Below are 26,292 nucleotides of genomic sequence, written 5' to 3'. Positions count from 1 at the left end.
TCGAAGGTACTGGAAAATTATCTGTTAAACTAAATGAGTTTATTGCACTATCTATGTCAGTCTTTTCTTTCAATGCTAATCTGAACAACATATCAGCTTCTACCAACTCGGATCCTTTTCCGTACTCGATCGAATAGTCATAAGCTGATAATATAACATTCCACCTAATTATTATGGAAGCTGACATTACACATATATTTCTTTCTGGATTAAAAAGAAGTTTCAATAGTAGATGATCGGAAACTAGTATAAAATGCCCTCCATATATTTTGACACAAAAAATTAGTGCCAAAGCTTCTCTCTGAAACAAATTTTACAAATTTTTAAAAAGTTCAAATATTTTAGCAACAAAGAGAGCTATCGAAAAAAGTTTCAAATAAAAGTTGCAAGGAATATAGAAAAAAAATATTTTTTTAATGGCGGTTTTCGAGATATTGACATCAACGTCCTTATTTTAAATGGGCGCCATATTGGATTTTTACGTTTCAATCATAATCAGCCATGGAATTATTTCCATAAGAAATACATTTTAAACTTCGAGGAAAGTGTTTACTGGGCATCACTGGTTTTATAATTTTTTCTCTATCGAGTGACGTAACAATCCAATTATCTCCGAAACGAATTATTTTTTTCAAAATATCGCATCGGCATATCCAGCAGCATCAAAAATTACACAACTGCCAATTTAACCGAATCTGTAAGTATAAAAATAACAAAGATAGCCATGTTATCCTACTCAATTTAAGACACCCTGTATACTATATGCAATTATAAGAAATGCGCACCGGAAATGAAAGTGAGTGTTGCGCTTTTAGTTGCATCTCTCTCTGGACAAATTGTAAATAAAGACGCGCTAGTGTACAATTAGCTATAGAACGAAAAATAACGGGCCAACATAATAAAATTAGAAAAAGTTTTTTAAGGAAAGTCCATTGGATTTTTCCAAAACTTAACCTGTATAGTGTTTTATTTCTATCATAAACATACTCGTGGATATAATGTCACTCGAAGGAAATGAAACTTTTTAAATTATATTACAAAATGGCTCTTCTGTAATGTGAAACAGTAACACATGGTCAGATTTTCTCTTTGCTTTACGACTAAAGCTTTGAGCAGGGGACTCTGTACAAGCGAAGGTAATGAGATTAATTACACCCCACTTAAAGTTGAACTATAAGAATCGTAAATTGCCACGTGTTGAACTCTGTACCTTCAAATTACATTAGTTGCAACTATTTAGATTTCATCCGTTAATATTAAAAATGCTCCAATTTCTCACCCTATACGTTCCTTTAATCAACACGTAACGACTTTGAACATTAACGAAGTTAAACAGAGCAGTTTTCCTTGAGGCGAATTTAAAGGCAACGCAAAATAACAGTGAAACCAAATATTTTCTAAATTAAAAAAGTTGGTAACTTGGCGTAATGGCTTATTTAAAATTGACTCACTTAAATTTTACATCGATTAATGTTTTTCAACAGTAAAGTTTCGTCTAGTCTCAGATTCTTCAACTATCTTTCTTTTCTCATGGTTAGCCCTTTTATTACTTATTGGTGATTTACAGAGAGTTCTTGGTTTCACAGAAAAGGGAAGCGTTATCCTAAAAGGCTAGTTGACAGATTCTTAGGAAAGTTATTGTACCTACAGTTTTTATGAGTCATACTTGAGGATCCAACAGTTGCAAGGATAAAAATTGGGACATATGTTTAGGAGGATACATCGCAATAACATTATTTTTGTATCTGATCAGTTCAGTGTGCTTATTTCCGGTTTTGTTTTCTGAATATTTTCTAATTGATCCAGATTTTATGCTTAATGACATCTGATAATTTCCATCTGAAGTGGAATTGGGATTATGTTAATTCAAATTTATTTCACTGTCTAAGTTCGAAAATGGATATCGAACTATTGTATTGAGAGGAGATAACTATTATTTGAAGACGGTTAATAGGAAATAGATACGATGGGTCAAATCCTCAGAATCTTGTAAGGGATCTCGAATTAATAAAAAAGCATACGGTTCCCGGTTACATATACCTTGTTTTTAATTTTTTTATTAAAAAGCAAAGCTCATTTTACAGTAAGTGGCGTAAAACATAATTTAATGAACATACATATAAATGCGGGTGTTCTAAAGGCACATTTTACTTGTAAAGTTATGATAATTGGTCGCTAAAAAAGTTAATATTCAGCGACTTGTTCCTAACGTTGCGGAAAAATGTATTTTTTTATTACACTACAACGATTTTGATGAATTTTAAGAAATGTTGCTGTATTTATTGTGTGTGAAGCAAAGATTGACAGAGTTTTCATTAAGCAACACTGTGTTTTTTCAGATTTTATTTCGTGTTTTCCAATGTTGGTATACAAGATAATGGAACTGAGTATTACTCTAATACTATATTATATCATAAGGTTGTAATAGTGCATATTATAGGTGAGTAGAAAAATTACGCACGATGCCGCGAATTTCGATGTAATAAATAAATAAATAAATAAAATGTTCTTATATTTGTTAGATCGATAACCTCCAATATGTTTCCATGGAATGAACTGTTAGATAAATGTTATTATAACTGCCAGTAGGTACGTATATTGGAGATTGAACAATAGCATATAAGCACGGATTTAAGGCAAAAGAACTTGAAAAATAATTTAAGGAAATTAAAAGATCCGAAAAATCGGATTAAGCCGAAATGTGCAAAGTATTCGAAGAGTGTGAAAAATTTTGAAAAATCGAAAGGATTTTCAAAAAACTGGCGAGAGAAATGAATCTGAAGAATTTAAAGCACACGATGACTACAAATAGTCCGTACATAGCAAAAATGGAAGAATTTGAAGAAAAACTTACAATCTGAAGCATCTTATGCACCCGAAGAATTTTAAGAAACGCGAACCCGAGAAAACAGATAACAAGAATCTGAAGGGTCTTATAGTCATGGAGAATAAAAAAAAATCTGGTGAATTCAAAGAAACAGGAAAATATGAAAAGAACCAAAACATTTTAAAAATCGATCTTTTCATTAAGCATTGATTATTTGCATTATAACAAGTTGCAAGTTGCCTTTTATAATTCATTTGCGTCTCGTACGTAAATGCAGCCGATGAGGGTGTGACCTAAGGACAGACTTAATAAAATAAAGTTAGGATTCGCGCAATTGTATATTATACGTTATTATTAATAATTACACTTAAGCCGCGCGAAATTATGCGTTCGCTCCAATTATTTTGTAATTGACAGTAAGTTTGTCAAATGTGCAAAGTTTCCGAAAGAGAAAGCAGCTAGTAAATTATATTAAATTTTGCTGAAGGAATTAATTACTTCCTTTTTGCATGCTTCTCTTATAATTGGCATTCTATTTTAACGTTATCACTTTATGAATAAATATAAAATGGAGTGTTGCAGAGAAGTTTCTACTGGTTTAGGAAAATTGTAAAACGTTTACTGTGGCTAACAGGTTCTGTAAGAAGCAGACCGAGCATTCTACGGGGGTGTTGCCATTTTGAGCCTCCAACTTTGATTCTGTAAACCGCAGGCCATTTCAACCCCTAATACCAGTCGGTCCCGAGTACTGCCATTGATGCGTTCGCTCGTAATAGACCGAAAACTAAGGGCTCTTAAAGTCACTTAAACAGTCAAGAGTTTTGATGAATAGCAAAGAGCCATGAAGTCACACTTGAAGCTCTTAAAAATTATTTAAAGCCTCACAAGCCCTTAAAAAGTTATAAAGCGTTCTATTATCTGAGCTTTTGCAAACAAAATAAAGACCTTAGAGGTTCTAAAATAATGTAGGGGTGGGGTATGACTACTTTCAAAATACTCTCAAAAAGTATGTGACTCTCAAATGTTCTTAAGGACCGTTTTTAAGTCTCTAAGAGTGACTAAGCGGCGGTGAAGACTATCCAAAACTCTTGGAGAGAGAGAAATATTTGGGGACTCAGTTCTTAAAGACTATCTTAAAAGTTCTCAATGGGGGATGACTAGGATGAAAGAATCTTGAAAGCTATCAGTCTAATAGCAATCAAGAAGGGTCTAATAGATAGTTGGCGCTCTCGACAACTTTTGAAGGCTCTTGAATATCTCTAAAGGTTCTTAATTAAGCAGGAGCTTCTACATCATTACAAAAGTACTTTAGAACATGCTAGAGGACGGTTCACGCGCACTTAAAAGGATTAAAACTTGAAAATTGAGCCACATAAAGCTCAATGGCTCGTGCAGGACACGCTTAATAGAAATTAAGCTCCACAATCCAGCTCGCCCTAAAACGAATAAGTGAGAAGAGTGAAATTGGCAACCATTGTTCGATCGCCAGCAGTCATTTTCTTCAAGCAGCCAATTTATCGAAATACCAAATGATTGTATATCATCCGAGGTTTAAGATTAGGAGTAGAGTAGTAGAATTATTATTAAAAAACAAAAATGTTCGAGGATCTAAGGAGAAAGATTACCTTATTACGATGATCAAACGCGGTTTAAAATTAACCGTAAGGTAGAAACAAAAAAAACTCCCACGATCCAGATCTAGTAGTGTAAAACTAAAACAAGTAAAAAGGAATTATTTAATAGAAGCATCTATGGTCAAGATTTCAAAGTTTCTAACATTGACACATCTGATTTTTGGAATATGCGACATGTTTACCTTTACTGGAAGCATCTGTGGTTAAAACTTCAAAAAAAAAAGAAAAAAAAAGGTTTTGACTTCAAGGCGAGTAACTTTAGCGCATTTTCCATGAATTGATCAGTACTTCCCGAAAGGTCATATGTGTATAAAGGAAAATAAGTTAAGGCATAAATATTCTTATAAATAAGAAACTTAGCACACTGAGCATGTGTACAGCTGATGTTTAAAATATGCGATATGTTTGCCTTTTCTAGAAGCACCTTTGGTTCACATTTCAAAGGTTCAGATCCCAGAACTAGACATATTGAAAACTATAGGAGTAGTTAAGACTTCGGGCTAATGAACGGAAAAAGTTGGAAAATGCGCTAAAAATCGATTTCTCTAGGAACTGACAAATAAAATTGCGCAATTAAACGTTTACTAAAATTAAGAGAGGGGTACAAAAACACATTTTCAACAACACCCTGTCTATTACGAGGGTGCAAGAACATTTTCTATCGCTGCGTTCTTAGGGGGTGAAATCTATGTCGGAAGCAAAAACCCCAAAATGGTTTTTTATGGGGAGGGACAAATAAAATTTCACAATTAAACTTTTGCTAAAATTAGGAGGGCCCAAAAGCACGTATTCAGCAACAGATTCAAAATTGTTTGTGCTCTGTCTCGTAGTCTTTCTGAAACAATACTCGAAGGACCATTGTAACGTCATAAAAATTTATTTACATAGCAATATCCGCTTTACATGAATATACCTATTCAGTATTGCCAAAATGTTCCAATGCCAACGGTTGAGAATGGAAACAATTTCCTTAATGTCTGCTAGAAATTTCATCTATTGGACAACCTTCACCTTAGTACCGAGAGAGCAGAGGATAGTTACAACCATCAAAACTCGTGCATAATTCAATCATGACGGTAACATTTAATGGACGTGTCGCTCAATTAAAGTGGCTAGCTGGTGTAGGTGCACATTTCAATGACGCAACACTCTCCCTGCTAGGATTGTTATAATTACTGCCTTCTACTCTCCAACTACTTATCCAAAATATTATTTGAATACTTATACGTCAAGATGATCTTTTCGTTCCAAATGAATTTGAATGGTAAATTAAATTACAAACGGATACCGTTCCAGAGCAGGAATTGTATCTTTGGTAATTCATTCGAATGAAGGAATTAGGCGGATTCATTCATTAAGCGATAAATCCCCTCTAATAAATTTTAGTAAAGGCATTATGTCTTAATTAATTGGTAACAATTAGAAGCTCAAAGAACAACGTAATTGCGACACGGATTTTATTCTTTTAATATTCAAACTGGCGGCGCTTCAGAAGTCGACGAGGCAAAATTTGATTTCAATCTCAAGTCGGTAGAAGTACGAAAGTGGGCGTCGAGAAGCTCTCGTTTTCCACTGTAAACGAATGGACATTGTGGCTAGGGGAAGTGAGTGCCAAATTTAACTACGTTTTCTGCAAATCTACGGTGCGGTTGGGTCAGTAGGGCGAAGAGGTTTGCGAAGCGTTGGCCTACATCAACAGGCACTGGTCTTGGAATTCAATCACTGGAAAATAAACATAATTATTTCAATGTAAAACTTCGATGATAAAATTTTTCGGTTTCCGCGGATTTTAGTGGAACTTTTCATTTTTCAATTCATGTGTCAACCTAAAAGGAAACGGAACTTTTAGTTCCAATGTCTACTTTTAGATGGCGTAAACAAAAATTAAAGTTACTGTGGTAAAAAAACTGAAAACGTTCGTACCTATATAGCAATAATCAGTTGCGGGGGTTGTAATGTAACATACATAATATATTTTTGTCCATTTGATAGATTATGTTTAAGCACCCCCTATAAGCAACCCTTCAAGTTTTCGCGAATGCCATGCCACTTATATCAGTCACAAGGTTGGATTTCGTGCTCCAGAGTTATATTTTGTTCTAGCTTTAAAAATAAAGGAGTTAGGTACAGCAAATTGAAGGAATCGGTCATTGTCCGGTTTTTCTCTCTAGGGAAAAAAACAAAAGACGGCTCCTTATTTCAAGCAACGGTACTGGAATAGGCATTATAAAAGAGGTCACCAGTATTACGTAAGCGGTTTTCATTTATCTACGCTAATAAGAAAGTTGCATATATAATCCCATCGAAACTGGACCATACGGTACATAAAAACAGACAGCCTAAGTAATCGACGGAGCTGATTTTGAACTTTTTGGCGCACCTGTATTGAATTCGACCTATGAAATAGTACTGCTGAAGAAGATGGTTACTTGTAACCTCATATGTACTAGGCTTGAGTTTCTTAATACCCACTGAGCGCTTTTTTTTTGTTGAAAACTTGCTTTAGTGTACGCCCTAAGCTAACTTATTTTTTACGTTGCTCTCCACTGTATCAGCACCTGGATTGTGTTGATGAACCATTCCGTAATTGTCTGGAGAAGATAATAAATATAACTATGGATGATTCAACATATAATCAAGGAACTCTTCCATGTGATTTCGGAGGCCTCGGAATACGGACCTTTACCTCGTTACTTTGCTTCAACACATTCATCAGATGCCTTGGTATTGGACATTTTAAAAATGCCTCGTTTGACCTTAAATGGTTCGTCTGAGTCCTTGGTTCTGATGTTATAAAGAGAGAAGATGAGAAGCTCAACTCCTCGCTGCTTGGTTCACAGAAGTTTTCGACAAAGGATTTGCTTGGCATCTTTACAAATTCACTCTGTTCTTGCACCATGTGGGACATCGACAGGTGATAAGAGGACAGATGGTGTTACTTCGATCCCTTGGCGAAGAGGGCGATCCCTTGCGTGGGATGTTACTGTGGTAAATACGTTTGCTCCTAGTTACTTGAGTTCTACCAGTAGGTCATGCGGAGCTGCGATTGCCGAGGCTGAACGTCGGAAAATTAATAAATATATCTTCTACCCAGTTCCTTTTGAATCAATGGGAATTGCTTGGGAATTGACCAGAAAGTTAATTGAAGACTCGAACGTGCAACTGGAGAAAAACGAGCCACTGAATTTCTGTGGTAACGTCTTTCTATTGAAGTTCAACGGGGTAATGCGACTGCGATATTGGGAATCATTCCACGTTCTAATGATTTTAGATCTATTTTATGATTGTATGTAGATTTTCGTACGGAAAATGTAGACGTGAATTTCATGCACTATGGCAAAGATATGTTAAGATCTATTTAATTTGTTGTTAATCATAGTTTAGTGTCCTATTAATTGTTTGTTATAATAGTCCTACTTACCATGACGCATCCTATACAATATTGTAAATTACCAACATAAATGATTTTCTTATCTCATTGTGTAGTTAATTTTTAAGGTAATTCGCGCAGCATTATTCAATTGCTAGGATTATAATTTTTGTTGTACTCAGGTTTGCGTCTTATTTATGGTGTTAGGAGAGCAGCACGCATATCACATAAATTAATGATAGCGAATTGGAGGAGAATGATTACTAGACGTCAGGTGCATGCAGAATGTTTGTTTCGAAAAATTATTGTCACGCAAACACATCCATACAAGATAATACGATTTTGTACGAATGTACATAACCTAAATTTGCGACAGACGGGGTAGTACTTTCCGAAAACTATTCTTAAATCTCTTGTTTGTCACTGATTTTATAGTCAGTGAAAAGCGTTAGAGTGAACATTTTCAATTTTCAATATCTTTTTCAATTTATTTTTTGCACTATGTTTGATTTGTCATATTCGTACATACTGTTATATACCTATGGCATGTTTTTCTAATTTTTGCACTCCTTTTTCTCTATTCTACTGCTATTTTCATGAATGTGTACTGTACAATACAACTCGGTGCCTTGCCTCGGAACTATTGATAATAAGCTGTGGTGCTTTTATCTATTAGGGACCAAGGTTAAGTAGAAGAGCAGGGGGTTACATTTACATAGAATTTTGCTCAATATGAACGAATAACGGTTTCGGTTTAGTTTTCGGTTCTGAAAAAAATACCGATTTCACTCCGGTTTTCGATTCTTCTTCGTTCCGGCTCGGGTCCCTGCTCTCAAGTAACCCTTCAATTGTCCCATAAATATAAAATCCTTGCTCGTTATGAAATTTCGTAATTTACGCTGAAAGGCTCGCATCATTGGTCATCTAAATTATAACGAGGATTTACAGGGTGTTGTTTTTTGAGGTGTCATGTTCCATTTTCGGTGCCCACTGGTAGATTGTAAAACAAGAATGTTCTGTTTTGTTTAGAAACTTTTTGGTCTCTTATAATTTTTTTGTATCTGTGGCCGTTACCGAGAAAAAAAATAAAAATCAATTTAGTACGTTTTACCTATCCTTTTTACACGTCCTTCTTTCCGAAAAAATTAGTTACTAAATTAAATCGAAAATGATGATAAACCGATATTTGCTTGCGACTAAAAATGTTGGCGCTGTGAATACATAACCCATGTTTACTACCCGCACGTTAGTAAGAGAGGTATTGCATTGGGGTAAAAATGACCCCTCATTTTTTGACGGAAATACACGTTTTAGAGCATCAGGAATCAGGGACCAAATTTGGTACACATATTTTTAGACATACGAAATAAACTTTCGGGCAGAATCGGACATGCACAAGTGTGTCAAAGTAACCAAAAACTGTCAATTTTTTCCATATTATGGCTAAACTATTGCATCGAATTGAGCCGAATTTCGTACATATGTTCTATGGACACTTCACTAAGAGCTATTTAGTCAACCTGTAGATTGGTAACAAAGTGTTTGCGGGACTATGTTTATATGAACGTTTAGTCATAAAATAAAGCAAAGAATTAGCCCCTTCCGTATTTACATCATATTTAGGAACACCCTGCATATTAAGCGAATAAATATAAATTCGTAAAAAAACGTTACAATACAAATTTCCTTCACCTTAAATAAAGACGGTATATAAATAATGTGTTTATAGAAAGTTTTCCTTCAAGAGGATGATGCTATGTCTTATATTAAGGGATGCGTTACGAAGTAACAGGAACATGATGGGGTTGAAATTTGTAAAACCCAAGCATACAAATAAAATGGAAATCAAGATTTCGCAACGTTAAACACCCTTGCCAACATTTTTTTCGTGCCTCGTTTAAATTACAGCATTACAAGCAAGTTTTAAGCATAAACAAACAGACTATGTTGACGCACTCTCGATAAATATAAGCAACATTAACAATTCACGCAGATTCTTTGATTTTATCAAGTGAAAACACAGGTAAACTACCTACTATCACTGTGGTTAAATTTCCACCCTTCAGGAACGCAAAGTTCGCTATTCATTAGCAGGGCAAATGTGACAAATTTGAATTAGTTTGTATATTCATTACCTTATACATAGTAAATAAAGACATTATCTTAATATTGCGTGTATCTCCTGCATAAAATATGAACTCTCGAAAATGACTCCCTAAAATTCACGGCTTCTTAAAATACAAAATAACTTGAACATTCCCAATGAATCGCTCACATTTTCGCGACATCCTTATGCTAATTTAACATCGTCCATCCGCCTCCCGCGGGAAAATTCGCTAATTTGAGCTTCACCATCGGTTATGTTAGATAATTATTTCAAGTAATCTATAACGACCCTTTTGCAATGCAAATTTGAAATTATAGCATTTGACTAACTAACATGATTTAACCGCTCAAAACCACAGAGCGATAATATTTAATACGTTTATTTTCTTTGCCCTCCTGCGACTCCATTTGTTATTGTAAAGAAAATTAGCTCGCGAAATTTACAAACTCGAACGACAAATTCGCATTAGTTGTTATTACGCGTGGCGGTTTGCTAATTTGGGATTAATTTGGGTGTTTTTGTTATCAATTCGTGGCGGCGCCGCCGTTAGCTGCGGGGCGTGCGATGTGTGTGTTCTTGTTATAATTTCATAAACGGTTTGCTTGTAGTCGATATGAATAATAATCTATATCAGCGATTCCCAACCTTTTTTATCTCCCGTACCCCTTGAGTGCTAAGCACAAAATAGAGAAAATTTCAATACTTCTTTTAAAACTCCAGTGGGATATTTTTTAATTAAAAAGAACGTTCACTATCTCACAGAAAACAAATGAAAATGAAGAAAGAGGGTAAATACTATCAATTTCAATTGTAAATTTATTTCGATTTTTGATCAATCAATGTCTATTTGTGTTCACATCTTAATAATTTGGATTCAGAATGTAGGCATATAGGATATAATTGTTGCTTCATTCATTTTTTTAAATTTATATAGATATATTTTATTGTTACTATATTTAATTTAGTTTTGCATGTTTATAAATGATCATAATGTTATAGTTAGAAAGTATGTTCAGGAAATATAGCAAGTTTTTAGGCAGGATTGAAATCCGGCTTTGCCGAATCTTGCCCTTTTGATTAATATAATCAATAATTGTTATTATTATTATTATTTTTTTAAATAAAAAAATACTTTGATAGAAACCATTTATCATGCGCTATTGAGACATCATGTTCACTTTCTCAGCGCGAACAAGAAATTTGTGCCCAAAATTTCACAAACATTTAAAAATACTTTACATTTTTATTTACTAAAGATAATACGTATTTTAAAAACGAAACTTTTATTATTCGCCCTTTACTGAGCATCTTTACAGACATGGGCCTTTGTTTAAAAAATCAATTGAATTATTTTTGAATTAAAAAGAATGTTCACTATCTCATCCCGCACAAACAATTTGGGTTGAAACTTTCACAAAAATTAAAAAAAATAGGCCAAAGTAAGCATGTAGTTTCAATTTTTTTAATAAACAAATAAGTTTGGTAGACAAACAATTATCATTCGCTCTTTATTCGATTAAAAAATGTGTGGTTTTTTCTTAAACAAATTATGGGATATTCTTTAATTAAAACTATCTCACAGAGAACAAAAAAATTTGGGCTCAAAATTTAATGAAAATTAAGAAATAAGCGAAAAGAGGGTGAATATTTTCTTAAATAAACAAATACTTTGGTAGTAAATCATTTACCATGCACATATTATCAATTTATTAAAAGCCATGTTCAACTATCTCAACAAAAAATGTGTGTTCAAAATTTAACAAAAATTAAAAATAGGCGTAAAGTATGCGCGTTTTATTAACAAACTAGCAGTCCCAGAGAACTTCGTACCGCCTTTGGGAAATCCCGTTTTTTCGCGTACCTAGCCCGTTTCCGTGGGAAGTTATATCGGAGTATACCTTCAAAGGCCTTTAAAGAAACCTACGTTCTAAATTTTAAGTCTCTTTTCGACTGTAAAACATAAAAAACCTATTTCTGTACCTGTTCCCGTAGGGATTTCGGAAAGTGTTTTAATAACTGAGAAACAGTAACAGTATATTATATACTAAGGGACTAAAGTGTGTGTTTTAATCCCGAGGGTGCACTTTAGTCCTGTGGTACCTATAGGTATACGCTATTTTTTGTACTCCTGTAATTAGCTATAGCAAATTTGAAAGAAAAAAATTGTTTGATTGTTGAATCATTATACGTTATAATGTCAAATTGTGACCGTATAATGATAAATGTTAGTTTTATTTAAAGATTCTAGTTTAAAACTAGGGCATAGAAATGATCGTTTAAAACTCTGAAGAACAAGCTATAAGGAAACCTACTGCCTCCCAAATTCAAAAAGATAAAAGGGAAACGGTATAATAAGTCTAAAATATGGCGCAAGAATAAAAATGCACATATAATGGTAACCATTAATGATTAAATTGTGTTTGAGAATTTAGTGTGTACTGTCACTTTTTGTCCCGGGTCGCGAAAATTTTTTTAAAAACCCAAAATTCTAAAACGTAAAGAATTAAGAGAAACCATTCTCCACAGATATGTAGGAACCTTTTTCATTTGTCAAAATACGCTCATAATAGCGTATCAAATAGACATATGAAACATAACAAAAATAGAACGCAAACGCAAAAATTACGTTCATCTAAAAAAAAGTAAATATATGACTCACCCGTTGCCGTTCACTACTTGCGAAAGTGGAAGGTCTGTACGGCACTTATCTATCGGAAAAGTCGGACACCTGTAATGAAAATATATTTCAACTTGACTTTTCGTAGCGAGGTTATACGAGTACTACAACTAATTAATATGCTTTTTCTTGAAATTGTAATAAGTCTCTTTTACATAATTTCAGTAATTTCGTGCGTGTGAAACTGTTTCAATGAAAAGTGTACTTGGTTTTAATTTTCAAAAGTTCAATTTCGGAACTATATGACGATTTTCTTGTACGCCATCAACATTTTTTACAAATTATGGCCATCTTAATAAAGCCTGTTTACTTATGATGAATTTATTTCTTTTGTACTTTTGTATGTCGACTATTCTTTCAGATCTCTTTGGTTCATTTTCGTTTCAGATATTAACTTTATTTGACAAATTTTATCATTCAGCAATATTAAGTAATTTTATTGTCTTAATAAGATTTTCTCTTGCTGAAATTTCACTTAAATTGGATTTAAATGTTCCTTTCTGTCTCCGCTTGTAAGAATTCATTATATCTATCTGGAACAGTATAGGTAAGCCACTATGAAAATCGTAGTATACCTCTGGTTTATTGTATTTGTGAACAAATCGATTTCCCACGAGAAATTTTAAGATACTTCACCTTTTTGCGGATATTTCTCGTAATGATATTTTCGCACAGCTTAATATAATTATAAAAATGAGTTTGTTGTGCTCTCCTTCATATTAAAAAAAGTGAGAACTCGTGTTGGGATGTTATATTTTACGGTTTATTTGTTTTGGAGGCCGTTTGAGTTTATTAGTGTCGCATCTGCAATTCCCTTCCTAAGAATAACATTAAACTGGCGGTATTAAGTTTATTCAGATAAGTCAACATACTAATTAAACATTAATAGTGTAATAATACTCGATGTTTGTTTCAACTTGAAAGTGGAAAATGCTTATTAAATTTTGAAGGAAAATTATGCGGATCTTCTGAAAATATCTTCCAAATATTAGAATCAAACTCAACATTATCTCACCACATGAGAGATAGCAATTATTCAAATCGGGGCGAAGAACTAAACATTTTTCCTAGCAAAACATTGTCTTATCTACAACCCCCAGATTGTGTTTGTCTCACCAAATCAACCATTTTTTGAATTTGTAAATTACTTACTATGACACAAGCAAAATCATTTTTCATCATTTTAATAATATTCCTTCGCTCTGACCTCTCTTAAAACGTTCTGAAACAAAGGTGATGATGTTGAGAAAAGTTTGTGCCTTTCATGTAGAACCAAAAAGTGTTGATTGGGGAGTTACACGATTTCTGGATTTACATTTTACTCTCGTGTTCCGACATTAAAACAATTTGCTAAACCAATAAACAACAATTACCTAGCTAGTGATAAACGGTTAATTGTGATGAATGAATCCAGTTCTTGGAATTAAATAATATTGTTAATTAGATGCATTTACCCGGATAATATTCAAATGAGTGACAAAATAAGAAAAAGGGGCACGACAATCTTCGCTTTATCACCACCTACGTAATTGTATCATGCTTCAGCGATCTTTCCTTATTTGATGGCAATTGCACGAAACGCGAATTGTTGTATTATGTATTGGTGTGCGTCAAAGGACGTAATTTTAACACGAATTTCCTTTTGCAGATGAACGCTAAGACAATTTTTGTACTGGCAGCGTATTTCTTTACTGCCTTAGTGACAGTAGGTGCAGTCCGAGATTACTATTTATCAGAAAAGAAGGCACAAGGTAAGCTAAACCGTATTTTTTAGTTGCGCCACTACTTTAAATAATTGATTATTTAATTTCCGATTATTTTCGAACCTTCCCTACTCTCTATAACTCACTCTCTATCGGCCAATTTTGTTAGGAAAACGACCAAACTCAATTATCAAATTACCAAAATATATCGCTACCTTTTGCATAGCAGTAGGCGAGGCGGTGGATACTGTCGAAGTATTATCTATTAACATTAACCCACATCTAATGAGTATTATTTGACATCCTATTACTACTAATTCCGAAAGTATTTATGTAATGTCAAATTGTTAATACTACTTATCAATACTGCCACTGATATTACATAGGAGGGCGGGAGGATAATTAGGTGGCCTTGTTCGTGACGTGTCACTTTATTTTTAAACTAAGTTTTATTCATTTGGTTTGTGGGGTACTGAAAATTTGATAGTGATCTGTCGGAAAATTGTTCACCTCACAGTCTCTAGTAATATTAACGAAATTGACAATTTTGAAAAACGTTTTTATATTTGAAAGGGTTATTAAAAAGATATTTTTTCGAACCTATGTTTATTCCTTCTTAGAACTAGTAATTATAACAAAAATGATGCTTTATAGAAAATGTTGCTTCCCTTCCTTTAGGGTTTTTAATATTTCCACCATGATTTCAAACGAGATTTCTAAGTACAGAAAGTTTGCGAAAAAGTTTCACCTAAAGTTGACCATAAGGATGTTTGCTGGGAATATTTCTAAGAATATATCAAAGAGAATGTGATTTATTTCAAGAAAATCTCTAGGAGGACTCCAAATCAAGTATTTATTTAGTGAAAGTTCTATTGTGAACGGCCACAATGGTGTCGGTTTCCAGTTCTAAATTTGCATCTACATTTCCAATATTTTTCAAAAAATGTTTCCGATGACCTAACGAACATTTTTTTGTATGATCTTTAAGGACATGCGGCAAAATTCCCTCTAGGTTTCGGAAATGCTTCCAACAACGTCTCCAAAAATTTCCCTAATAAGATTAATAGCGAACTTCCTACCCTCCCGCCTCATTTTCAAGGAGGACTCCCAAGATGAAAACGTGCTGAAAATTACGAAGATAATAATTTCCATCAAGTAGGTTTCTAAAAAGGCTCTTAAAAATGTTTTGTGGACAAGGCAGAAAGCAAAAGAAGGCAGGTAGCAAAGAGAATTCTGCTAGAAAATTTCCTAGGGGAAATTCCTTAATAAGTTTTACCCAAGATTTAGAAGAAAAAAGTTCAATGAAACATTTTACGGAATTCCGTGAGGTTAAAAGTTTGTGGATATCTTCGATGATGAAAAACAAATCCATCTATGAATATTTATAAAGAAGTCCCTACGTTCCCACCTCACGTTCTGCGAGTAAATTTAGTAGCTAGACCTCCAAGATGATATTTAATAAAGTTCTGAGAAGAAAATGTCTTGTCAGGAAAGAAAGTAAAAAAAGACAAACAGAAAGAATTCAGAGATGATTGTATTGTATCGTATAGGTGGCACTCTCTAGATACAGAGGTTTTTAGGTTGCATCAACAGCAGTCTGTGTGACCTTACGACAGTCGTGGAATGACTGCCGGGGCCGCCAGCTTTAAATGCCCTCCGAAGCATGGTACTCAGGAGATGTTCTGTGCCACTAAAAACTGGCAAGTTGTGGGATTCGAACTCACAACACAACAATTTAAAAAAACACAAAAGACATATGAAAAACAAGATAAAATCAAATTAGCAGAAACACACATCTACGATCCATTCGTAAAATCAAAATGGCATGGTTCTACTTCAGTATTGGCTACCATTCATTTAACACGAAAAGTACAAATGAGTAATCATGTAAATGTCGATCATCCCATATCCAGAACCATATACAAAAAGATTAAAAGTTAGGGGGGGGGGGCCTTCTCGAATTGCTTACGCACCGTCCGCATCAGAGGGCACGAGTGAGAGAAAGATCGACATACACAGCGAAGAATCGGAATTGTATAACGTACTCCATCCACGAAAGATACGTATAGTCGAATTGTACAGGGCATTGCACGCTGATAACAACGAACGAATATATATAATATATAAATGAGGTGTACGAAATTGAGGTGCTCGGTTGAAGTGCTCCAATTCCAACGGTACTAATGTGTCTACCGGGTCAGTTCATAAAATTCCGAAAAGAGTTTTTTCCATATAAGGTACAAGTTTTAAAAGAATTGGGCGGAGATGGGAGATGATTAAGATCAGAGGACTTCTGCAAGTTAATATTCCGAACAATAGATAAGCATCCTAATTTTTCCAAAAACATCTGTGAACGTACTTTTTTGTGCAGGGATTTCTGAACAGGGGACATGCTCCGCTACATTATGCCGTGGCTGTTTGCAATAGCTCACTCAATCGTCGGTATTCTGGAAAATGGATTGGTGCCATAGAATAGCTCTTGACTCCGCTTGATTACTTTCTTTGGGGACATTTTAAAATTGTAGTTGTAACGAGCACATTAGGTTGTATTTGATTTTTGTTTATTGTACCGTAAAAAATAAGTCAGTTAGAATTTGTAAAGCTATAAACAATGTCAAGTTTCTAAAGAGTGTTCCCCAAATAAATATTGGTTTTTATAAGGAATTTATCTGGATGATTGGAGTCAACGAAATATGTGCCGTACTTACATAGTGGTCAAGGCGACAGTCGCGCCAGGGAGTTTGAGTTAAGACTATATTCACTTTAATGGGGATATAACCTTAGCTTGGGAACTGCTGAGTATATGTTTCTGGAATTGCGTAGGTTTTAAAAATCGTCTAGGATTGGTAGCTAAAAAGACAATATCCAATGGAAAATTATACGTCGCCATTTTGAAAGTTAATTCGCTATTGAGGATGTGAAAAATGAACTCGGCAATTAAAAGAGGAGATCATTCAGAGACAGATGAAATCTCTCAGCGACCAAGAAGAGATCGCAGTACTAAAAAAAAGGAGGTTAAATTAAAATGTTGGGTGTAATCGAGTTTAGTTGCCCGCTCGAAATATATTTTTCGAACAAACAAGGGCAGTTTGGGAAAAAATTAGTTTTCCTCCGATTTGTTAACCGGGGAAGTGCATTTTTAATAAACACGAAGGACTGTTTATGTGCTAAACCATACGAGAAAATTTAAAATAGTTAGGCGTAAAGTTGCAAACGTAAATAAACCGATACAACGAAATATCGAAGGATCCTCGGTATTACAATCACTTTTAACGACAATTTATTTTAATCTTACAAAATACATTTTATAGTTAACAAAAATGCATCAAATTCATGTCTTGGGCATTGCGATAATGCTCTTGGTTTTTTTCCCAACGATCTTGGTGCATAAATAACGATTTTGACATGTTTTGATCAAAATCCATGTGGTCGCCAAAAATAGATCAAATTCATGTTTTGGTCATTGAAATAATGCTCCTGGTCTTTTTCTCAACCATCTTGGTGCATAAATAATGATTTCGACATATTTTGATCAAAATCCATGTGGTCTCAGAAAAATAATTTAACATTTTTGATTCACACACATGCGGTTATCAAACGTGCAGGTTATCAACTCTTTCAGCATCAAGATAATGCGCTTGAAAGCTTTTACAACTCTAAATTCATGTGTAAAGAATAATTTTGGGTACATTTTACTCTAAAACTTTTGACCTAGACCAGAGAGAAGAGTTATATTGAATTGTTACACTTCTAAGAGTCATAGGGAATAATCTAGCGAAAGTCCGAACTCGATACATGACCTAGGGAATGAAATATGTTGACTTCTATTATATTGAGTTCGCAGTTTTTCCTGTTCCCGATTCACTCGAAGTCCTATAACTTTTGTTCCTGTTGAACCAGCTTCCTGAAAATCAATAGCGTCCGTCCTTAATGTCCAACGTACCCGTACACCAAATTTCAACACAATCGGCCACTTTTAAAAAGAGTTAGAGCGCACACGAACGGACGACAATACAAAACTAATAAAGGCTCAGAGGATCCTTAATAAATAAGACTTGAACCGAAGGCGAAAATAAATGTACTGAGTAAAAAATTCTTCATTACGCGTTAACGAAAAAACTGCGTCATACATATATTTAAATCATTTAAAGTGGCGAAATTGCAACTAAAATGGTCGATAGTTTTAACAATAAACTTGGTTTAATCGGTCCCATTGTAGGAGACGTCTGGAAATCTCTTTTTGTATATGTGCGTACTAAGAATTTTCTCCAATTATACTAAACAGTACCAAAGTTCTTTAGACGGAGCGTAGGCAGACACAAGCTTTTGAAGTAAATTTCCATTTACCACCGAAATTTAACCATTGTAATCAAGGAAAAATTCCCTTTGAATTAATACCCATTACCAGAAGACTTTTTTATCGGCGAGTTTTCCAAATGCATTTTTCTTTAAAGAAAACGTCTGAACTATATCCATCAAACTGTATCTAGAAGTTAAGAAAATCAATCCTTTCCAGAAACTAGAAGACCAGTAAATATTGAATACCTTGAAGATTTAATGTAGAAAGAATTTGTATAAAATTATAACGTAAAGCTTTAATTAATTGGTCTTAAAGGATTCAGTCACTTTTGTCCGATATAAATCGTAATGCGTAATGAGTGCATAGAATTTGGTGTAGAGTTAAGTTTCGTTTTTATTCTAGAATTCAAATTTTTTATTCAGTAATCTCAATTTTTCAGCCAGCCAAATTCAAGGGTTCGTTCTTAAAAAATGTGAATAAAAAATTTGTTTAGGTGTGTACCGATGTATATGCATTGTGTTAAACTTGAGGATTTAGATTATTTATTTTTTTATTTATTTATTTCAATTGGGATTACGTTAAAATGTTCTTAAAAAGTCTACGTATTGTAAAAAATTCATTGTAGTAAAGAAACCTGCATATGGAAATCATTTGGAAATTAGGTTAATTTTAACTTACATTTAGTGTTGTAGAAAAGAAATAGAAAATAGAAAGCAAAGGGAAAAGTTTGCAGCAAGCAAAACCCCCAAAAAAGGTAAAATTTAGTAAATCATTGTCTGCACGACGCAAACTAATCCATTTTATTTTAGTACAGTTTTAGTTCAGAATTTCAAAACTTTGTTGCGACAAAGACCGTTGCATACACTCCATCTGATACGGAATAACAAGTGAATGTAGAATCAAAATTACAAGACACACTTTATTTGTCCATGATGAATTTGAGCACAGACTGTATTATCGTCTGTGTATAGGCGGGGAGGACATGTTGAGCATTTAATAAAATTAGTTTTATCGTAACCAAACGATCCAATTTTGATTTTGTGGGAGCATTCGTAAATAGAATTTTATGACCGTTAATAATGATAACTACGGTAAGCTTTTCATTACACGTCCCTCTATTCAAATGGGCGTTTTTGCAATTTTTTTAAATCGAAATTACCAATTACATTCGATGGTTCGTTCGTTCTGTATGTCCAAATATTGAAATTAAAAAACTCAAATAGTTACACAAATTAGATGAACTATTTACCTTTACGGTACACAATTTTTTATTATCCCCTTTAATCAAGTGTACGATCCATAAAATTAATTAACTTATTTGTATTTAATTTCGAAAATAAAGCAGAACCACCTCAATGAAATCTTCCACGCCTTAACAGCAACCTTTCCGAATTTCTAAAATTCAACAAATTCGCAATTATTTTAGTTTTTACAGCTTTATAGCTACATTTGCGAGCTTTCCATTATTCCATTACAAGAATATAATAGCCGCCCTCTTTTCAATGCATGAAAGTTATATCAAACCTTCAGAAACATTAAACCGATTTGGCGACATTCGTATGAACGAATCCTGTGAATCTGACAAATAATAAAGCGAGATCCCTCGGGACCCTCACTTGCACGTGGAAAAGCGTCGTATGGTGCGATCGTCTCGATAAATCGAAAAATTAATTATACATTTATTAATTAATCGAATTCGTAAAGCACGTATTTGTCTTAAGTAATTCAATTTCAAGCACTTCAGAATAACAAACGTATAATTTCAGATCGAATTTTAGACTTTTGTGATTCCGTAGAAATCGTTTTTTAAACACATTCGCGAAACTCTTTGATAAACATGATAATTATGTTTTGGGAACGGAATACGCGAGATTGAACTGACCCCACTTATTTTAAAGTTCAATGGCTCTTACTAAAACTACGGACATTCAAAATCAGTTTTGAAAATAAGGGTACAGTGGCGGAACTATCACGGGTAACTCGATACAAAGACCGTACGCCCCCGTAGTCCGGGAACTCCATTGTATCTTATTAGTACAGAATGGAGCATACAATCATACCCAACTTAAATTACGATGAAAGGAAATTATTCCTGTATTAACCTACTTAGGGTCAGCTTTTCCATCTCAACGATTGTGTCGACAATAGTATCCATGGAATTTATTCGGAGAATAAAGTTATTGAGACGTGGAAATGCCGGGCCTTAATAAATGAGTAAATCTGATTGAGTGTACTCAGTACTTTGGCTTTACGTTGTATTAAATCGGGCGTTTCAAAAAATCATTTAAAGGGATTTAGTTTCTAAGTCGCTTCTAATGGCACTATTTTTTTCGAATTAGCTAGCGCAGTTTAAGAGTTAGGCAAAGTGGATTCTTTAAATAAAGAATTAACAAAATTTTTATTCTAAATTACTTCAGATAAGTTTCCAAAAGAATTAGGTGTCCTTTATAATATTAACACGAAGACATGATCGTGGAATTTTTTCCCTTTGTCATTTAACGAAGCGATAAAATTAGCCTAGAGTAATTTTGATTAGTTTAGGATTTTATTGTTAAGTTAATAAAGAGACATTCTTCTCTAAGTTTGGTTATAACCTGTTGAAATTTTTCTGTATGAAACCCAATTAGAAGTAAATAGAATTTTATTTTCTATTTTTTTAATCTAATATTAAATAGTGAAAGCGTTCTAACTGAGTTCAAATTTATAGTTGGTTAAGAATTATGCTGTGGTCGTAAAAAGTGAAAGAGACGTTACTTGTTCATTGTTAAAAGGATTGTTAAATTAAAGAGTAACCACTTCACAAATAATTAATGCAATTTTGGGCACTGGACTTGATATTTTAAAGGACTGTAGATGGAGGCTAAGTTTGATTAATTCATATTTCAATATAAGTAAATCCTTTGAGACTAACTCTTTGTTTGTCAGCAAAGTTGTCCGGTGTGGAGATTATTTTGCTTTTGAGGCTTTTAAAACGAAATAGGTCCAAAATTGACTAAGAAAATTGTAAGGTAAGCGAGATAGCCGTGGAAATCGTTTAACATGCCGACTGCCGTCTGCTGTCAGGGTCACACGGCATGCTAGATTTCATAAGTTGTCTAAATATTGAATCACGAATTTCTCCATTTTTATGTATATCAGCCATATGCATATTTTGTGGTCGTACAGCAAATTGTTTGCTCTTTTGAATAATCTTAAAAAATATAAGCATTGCAAAACAAAAGTTGTCTCCAATTTCGGTCAAACCGCAATTAATACCAGGGGTTTTAATATGCAATCGGAGAGTAATGTCACATATAAAATTATATTGAAGAATTTACAAGTCAATGGGTTCATAAATAGTAAAAATACACGCAATACAAGTGGCTTCAAACTTGCCAAGAGGTTGACATTTTTAAGAAAACACAGATTCAATTTTACTTAATAAATTTTAAATTTCAATAGATTATAAGTTATGACTATTTTTCTTTAAAAGATATACAACCCTTAATTTTTTACATTAATAAATTAATATCACTGTTTCTCGTAAAAAGAATGCCCTTCTGCACATGAAACGAGCACGCTCGGCAACAATATTTCGGAAAAATCAAAGAAGGGAGTTGTAGATTGGAAATTTCTGTCGGCGAAATCCTTCGGAAAACGGCCAGTATTTTAAACATCTGATATAATTATTTTCATTGTTTTGTTGCCTCGAATAGATTTTGTTTTGTTTTTTTTTAATTCATCACAGACTACTTGATTAACATATAAAAACCGTTGATATAACTGGTATTTATTTTCAATCTTATGCTATGATAGCGTTGAAAAGAGAATTAAAAATCTATCAAGTAATCTAAAAATCCAATATGGCGCTTATTTAACTTTAGGAAGTTGGTAAATGTTCCTCAAAAGTAGCCATCTTAGCTGTTTTTAAAGATCGAGACGATTTTTGTGAAACTTTTAATACCACAAACAGAATCCATCTTAGCAACGTTTGTTTCTGAAATACAGGGTGAATACGAAAAGTTTGACTTTTTAGGATGTTATCATAGTCCCTTTCAAAACGGCTTTTTTCAAGTCGGTGTGTTTTTTAATGTTCAAAATACAAATGTATAAATTTACTTTCAGATAGACCATTTCTGATGTCATCGAGGTACGGTCGAGGAGGCGGAGGGACGAGTGGTACAAACGGAGCAAAGCACGTTATTGTCGCACCGAGAACGGACAAATTCTTCTTAGCGTCCAGGTAAACCTTTTATCTTTCTTATGAGCTTTCGAAACAAAACCTTGTATTCTCACATGCTGTCGATCGATAATATAATGCATTTGAACCATGCGAGATGTAGAACAGTATCGCGAAACACAAAATAAAGAATGTGAAATGAGCATCGCGCAGTTATTGTCCTTTTGAATTACTACGCAATGTTGCCTTTCCGGCTTTATGATATGGGAAAATACACTCCAGGAATTCGCATAAAAAAGATGTTATCAATTTGTACGTTTACTTTTAGCTTCAGTCGACTGCATTCGTAATAAACATTGCTATTCGACAAAAGCGTAGGCACCTCTCACTCATATTTAACTGAAGCATGAACGACATTCTACAATACATATAATACGAAATAAAGTACAGGGAGATCAATAATCATATGCTGCGCCGCTCTTATAAAATATCACATTAGTAATCATTTGCCGCAACCAGGTATATGTGTACCAATACAAAACATAACCTATAATTTTACAAACCAAAACCATGATTTGTGATTCTTATTCGAATACTTTCGTCCCTTTCAAAACGGCTTTTTTCAAGACTACCAGTTTCTTTCGAATATTTACAAGGTGGGTAAATTACTTGTAAATTACAAACAAACGTTTTTTTAGTTGTAGCGTGTAATAGGCAATAGGTTTACTCCGACAAGCCTTTTACTTTAGAAGAGAATAAGATGCGTTTGCTGTCCTGTTTCCGTAATGGGACTAAAGACGAAAGTGGAGTTTGGGAGTACTCGATACGTTTGTGTATACAGGAGTTTCGATAAACGAATGTCAACCATGACGAGGATTACAACAATATACGCCGAAATGCTCATCGTGTACTTGAGCGGTTTAACATACAGGAAGTCTTGCTTCTGGGAAGTCACCTGGCCGCTTAGTGATTGCTAATAAGGAGGTGGTAAAAGATGTTGCTCGTCTTGAGCAAAGTCGGAAAAAGCAGCTGCGACAATTTGTCCCACTAACGTGCATCTCATACGGAACGTGTGACGCTATTGCCTGGAGAAAATTGTACTTCTATCCTTTAAAGTAACCGTAAATTATTGCATGCAAATTTACGAGATGGTAACGTATTCGAAACCTTTTACACACCATTGCCGAATTACGAGCAGGTATAGAAGCGACCGTTTGAAACATTACGCAACAGCACTTACATGCCGTCTTCGAAAACATGAAGAAAAGAGTGGATGTCTTAATAATGGTGGCAAGCACTTCGAACAGTTGTTATAGTGTGCATGTAATTTGCCCAATTACTTCGATGTTAATGAGTTGTAAAAGAAATAAAATCGTTTCAATTTTTGTAGTAATTTGCTATTCGTGTAGTTCCACATAATTTGGAAACTTACAAGGTGGTTAAATCGTTGATTTAGGTTAAATATGGTTAAACGTCAAAAGTTTACTTTAAGGTTATGTTTTAGTATTGGTGCACCAGGCCTGTTGCGGCAAATGATTACTAACGTCATAATTTCTTGAAGCGGCGCAGCAACTCAATATTGATCGCACAGTATAAGAAACAAACTGTGAATAATGTTGCGTAGGTACATATGATTATTTGAAGAGGAGAGTGGCAATGCATCATTTATTAATTAGAAATCAATTAAAAGATTGAAGTTAGATTTTTCTTAGGTAAATAAAGCTAGAGAAATCGAAGCTGCGAAATCAGTTTATTAATAAGCAAGTTTATAGTTTTGCGGTGTCTGTCTGTCTGTCCGTCCGTTAGCACGATATCTCAAAAACGAATTTACGATTAAATTTATCAAATTTGTAGATTGGAGTTTGTAAATTGGCATTAGAGGTCCAAAAATAAAGTAGGCCCTTTTGACATCTCCGTTATTTATGAACCGAATTGCATGAAATTCAAAATGAGCATAACTTTAGTCATATAATACGTAATGCCAGCCAAGCCATACCCAGGAGCTCGTTTGCTATATTTGTTTAATTTATTATTTTCTCCTATCGATGCAGAATCGCAACGGTCTGATTGTAAATCCACTACAATATTGATATAAATCTGGTTAAAGACACCGAAAGGGAAGTAATTTACGTGAAACAGGTATTACGTATGATAGCAATGCAATAAGCCGTATGAACAACGGGTTGTTATTCGATATCTGAAGATTATTATGCCCACAAATTAAATTTTAACGCCAACGTAATTATCGAACTAATAGTGACGTGAAGCGTGCGATATTACTTGATCAGAACCGAAGCGTTGAAATAAAAAGCATTTTCGATTTGGAAATCCGGAGTTTGATGAATATTATTAATATAAATTTCCCTCTTAGTTGCGGAAAATGCAATTTGAAACTAAGTACACAATGTTTAGGGATGAATAAATTTTGAGAATATAAAAAATAAGTCGCAAAGTAAAGCGTATCTATCAATTTCATACTCGGCATAAGTAAGTGTCACGTTCCAATTAACGCCAATGTGGGTGTCAATTATTGGGGGATAATTAAAAAAAAGCCCGTCATTTATATGGACGTCCTCATCAAATTTATGGCGTTAATGCGTCCTAATTACACGAGCAAATCAAATGAATTTTTTTATCGCACGTCAATATTTCAAATGTGCTGGTATCTCGTGTATAATTTCATATAAAACAAGTAAAAAAGTAATCGTAAACGATTTATATAAAGCGCATTTCCACTTGCATTCATTTCCCATCGTAAGATGCAACTTCTGTTAAAATCGTAAAAATCCGGCCACAAATTTGAAAGATAGCGTTGCACATGGGCAATCCATTGTTGACGTGCTACTTCAATTTCACTTTATGAGAAGAATTTCATTTCAATGCTTTTCTAAATAAGAAAGTTGGAACTGCGCATGTGCAAACCTAAATTTTAAAACTAATGTTAGATTTTCCTTTGTTCCAAGCGCCTAAGTATCAAATTTCACTTAAATGGTTCCATAGATAAAAAAGTTGGCACTGCGCATGCGCAAAACCAAATTTTGAAATTGGCGTTTGATTTTCCTTTATTCGAAGTGCCTATGTATCAAATTTCGTTTAAATTCTTCCATAAATAAAAAAAGTTGGCACTGCGCATGCGCAAAACCAAATTTTGAAATTGGCGTTTGATTTTCCTTTATTCCAAGTGCCTATGTATCAAATTTCATTCAAATACTTTTATAAGTAAAAAAGTTTGCAATTCGGTTTATAAATGGTCGAGATGCGAAAAGGGCACTGTGAATTTTGAATCGATTCGATTCAACTTTTGGCATTGCGTATTATATGGCTAAATCTATGCCCATATTGAATTTCATGCAATTCAGTTCATAACTAACGGAGATGTAAAAGCGATCGAACATTTCTAAACAAAGTTATCGTTCACACGGACAGATAGATGGACAGACAGACAAAGGAACAGACGGAGAGACCAACCGGCAGGCGACAGATAGTAATGCAAAATTATAAACGATCTCTAGGAT

At 34.0% G+C, this 26,292-nt stretch overlaps 1 protein-coding gene and 1 long non-coding RNA gene across 2 annotated transcripts in view; one reads left to right on the top strand and one right to left on the bottom strand.

Annotated features, from left to right (window-relative positions):
• Positions 1 to 26,292, top strand: part of LOC116174167 (RYamide neuropeptides-like) — a 73,935-nt gene that overhangs the window by 27,931 nt on the left and 19,712 nt on the right. The window contains exons 2-3 of the mRNA XM_031492012.1: positions 14,264 to 14,366; positions 22,723 to 22,840. Coding sequence (XP_031347872.1) covers positions 14,264 to 14,366; positions 22,723 to 22,840 — 221 coding nt within the window. The remainder of the gene's footprint in view (positions 1 to 14,263; positions 14,367 to 22,722; positions 22,841 to 26,292) is intronic.
• The window catches only part of LOC116174169, a 29,482-nt gene continuing 15,787 nt past the window's right edge, over positions 12,598 to 26,292 (bottom strand). The window contains exon 3 of the long non-coding RNA XR_004146052.1: positions 12,598 to 12,666. This is a non-coding gene — a long non-coding RNA (uncharacterized LOC116174169). The remainder of the gene's footprint in view (positions 12,667 to 26,292) is intronic.

The sequence above is a fragment of the Photinus pyralis genome, unplaced genomic scaffold (genome assembly GCF_008802855.1).
Source record: "Photinus pyralis isolate 1611_PpyrPB1 unplaced genomic scaffold, Ppyr1.3 Ppyr1.4_LG1, whole genome shotgun sequence".
NCBI lineage: Eukaryota > Metazoa > Arthropoda > Insecta > Coleoptera > Lampyridae > Photinus > Photinus pyralis.
This window is presented reverse-complemented; position numbering and strand designations above follow the sequence as displayed.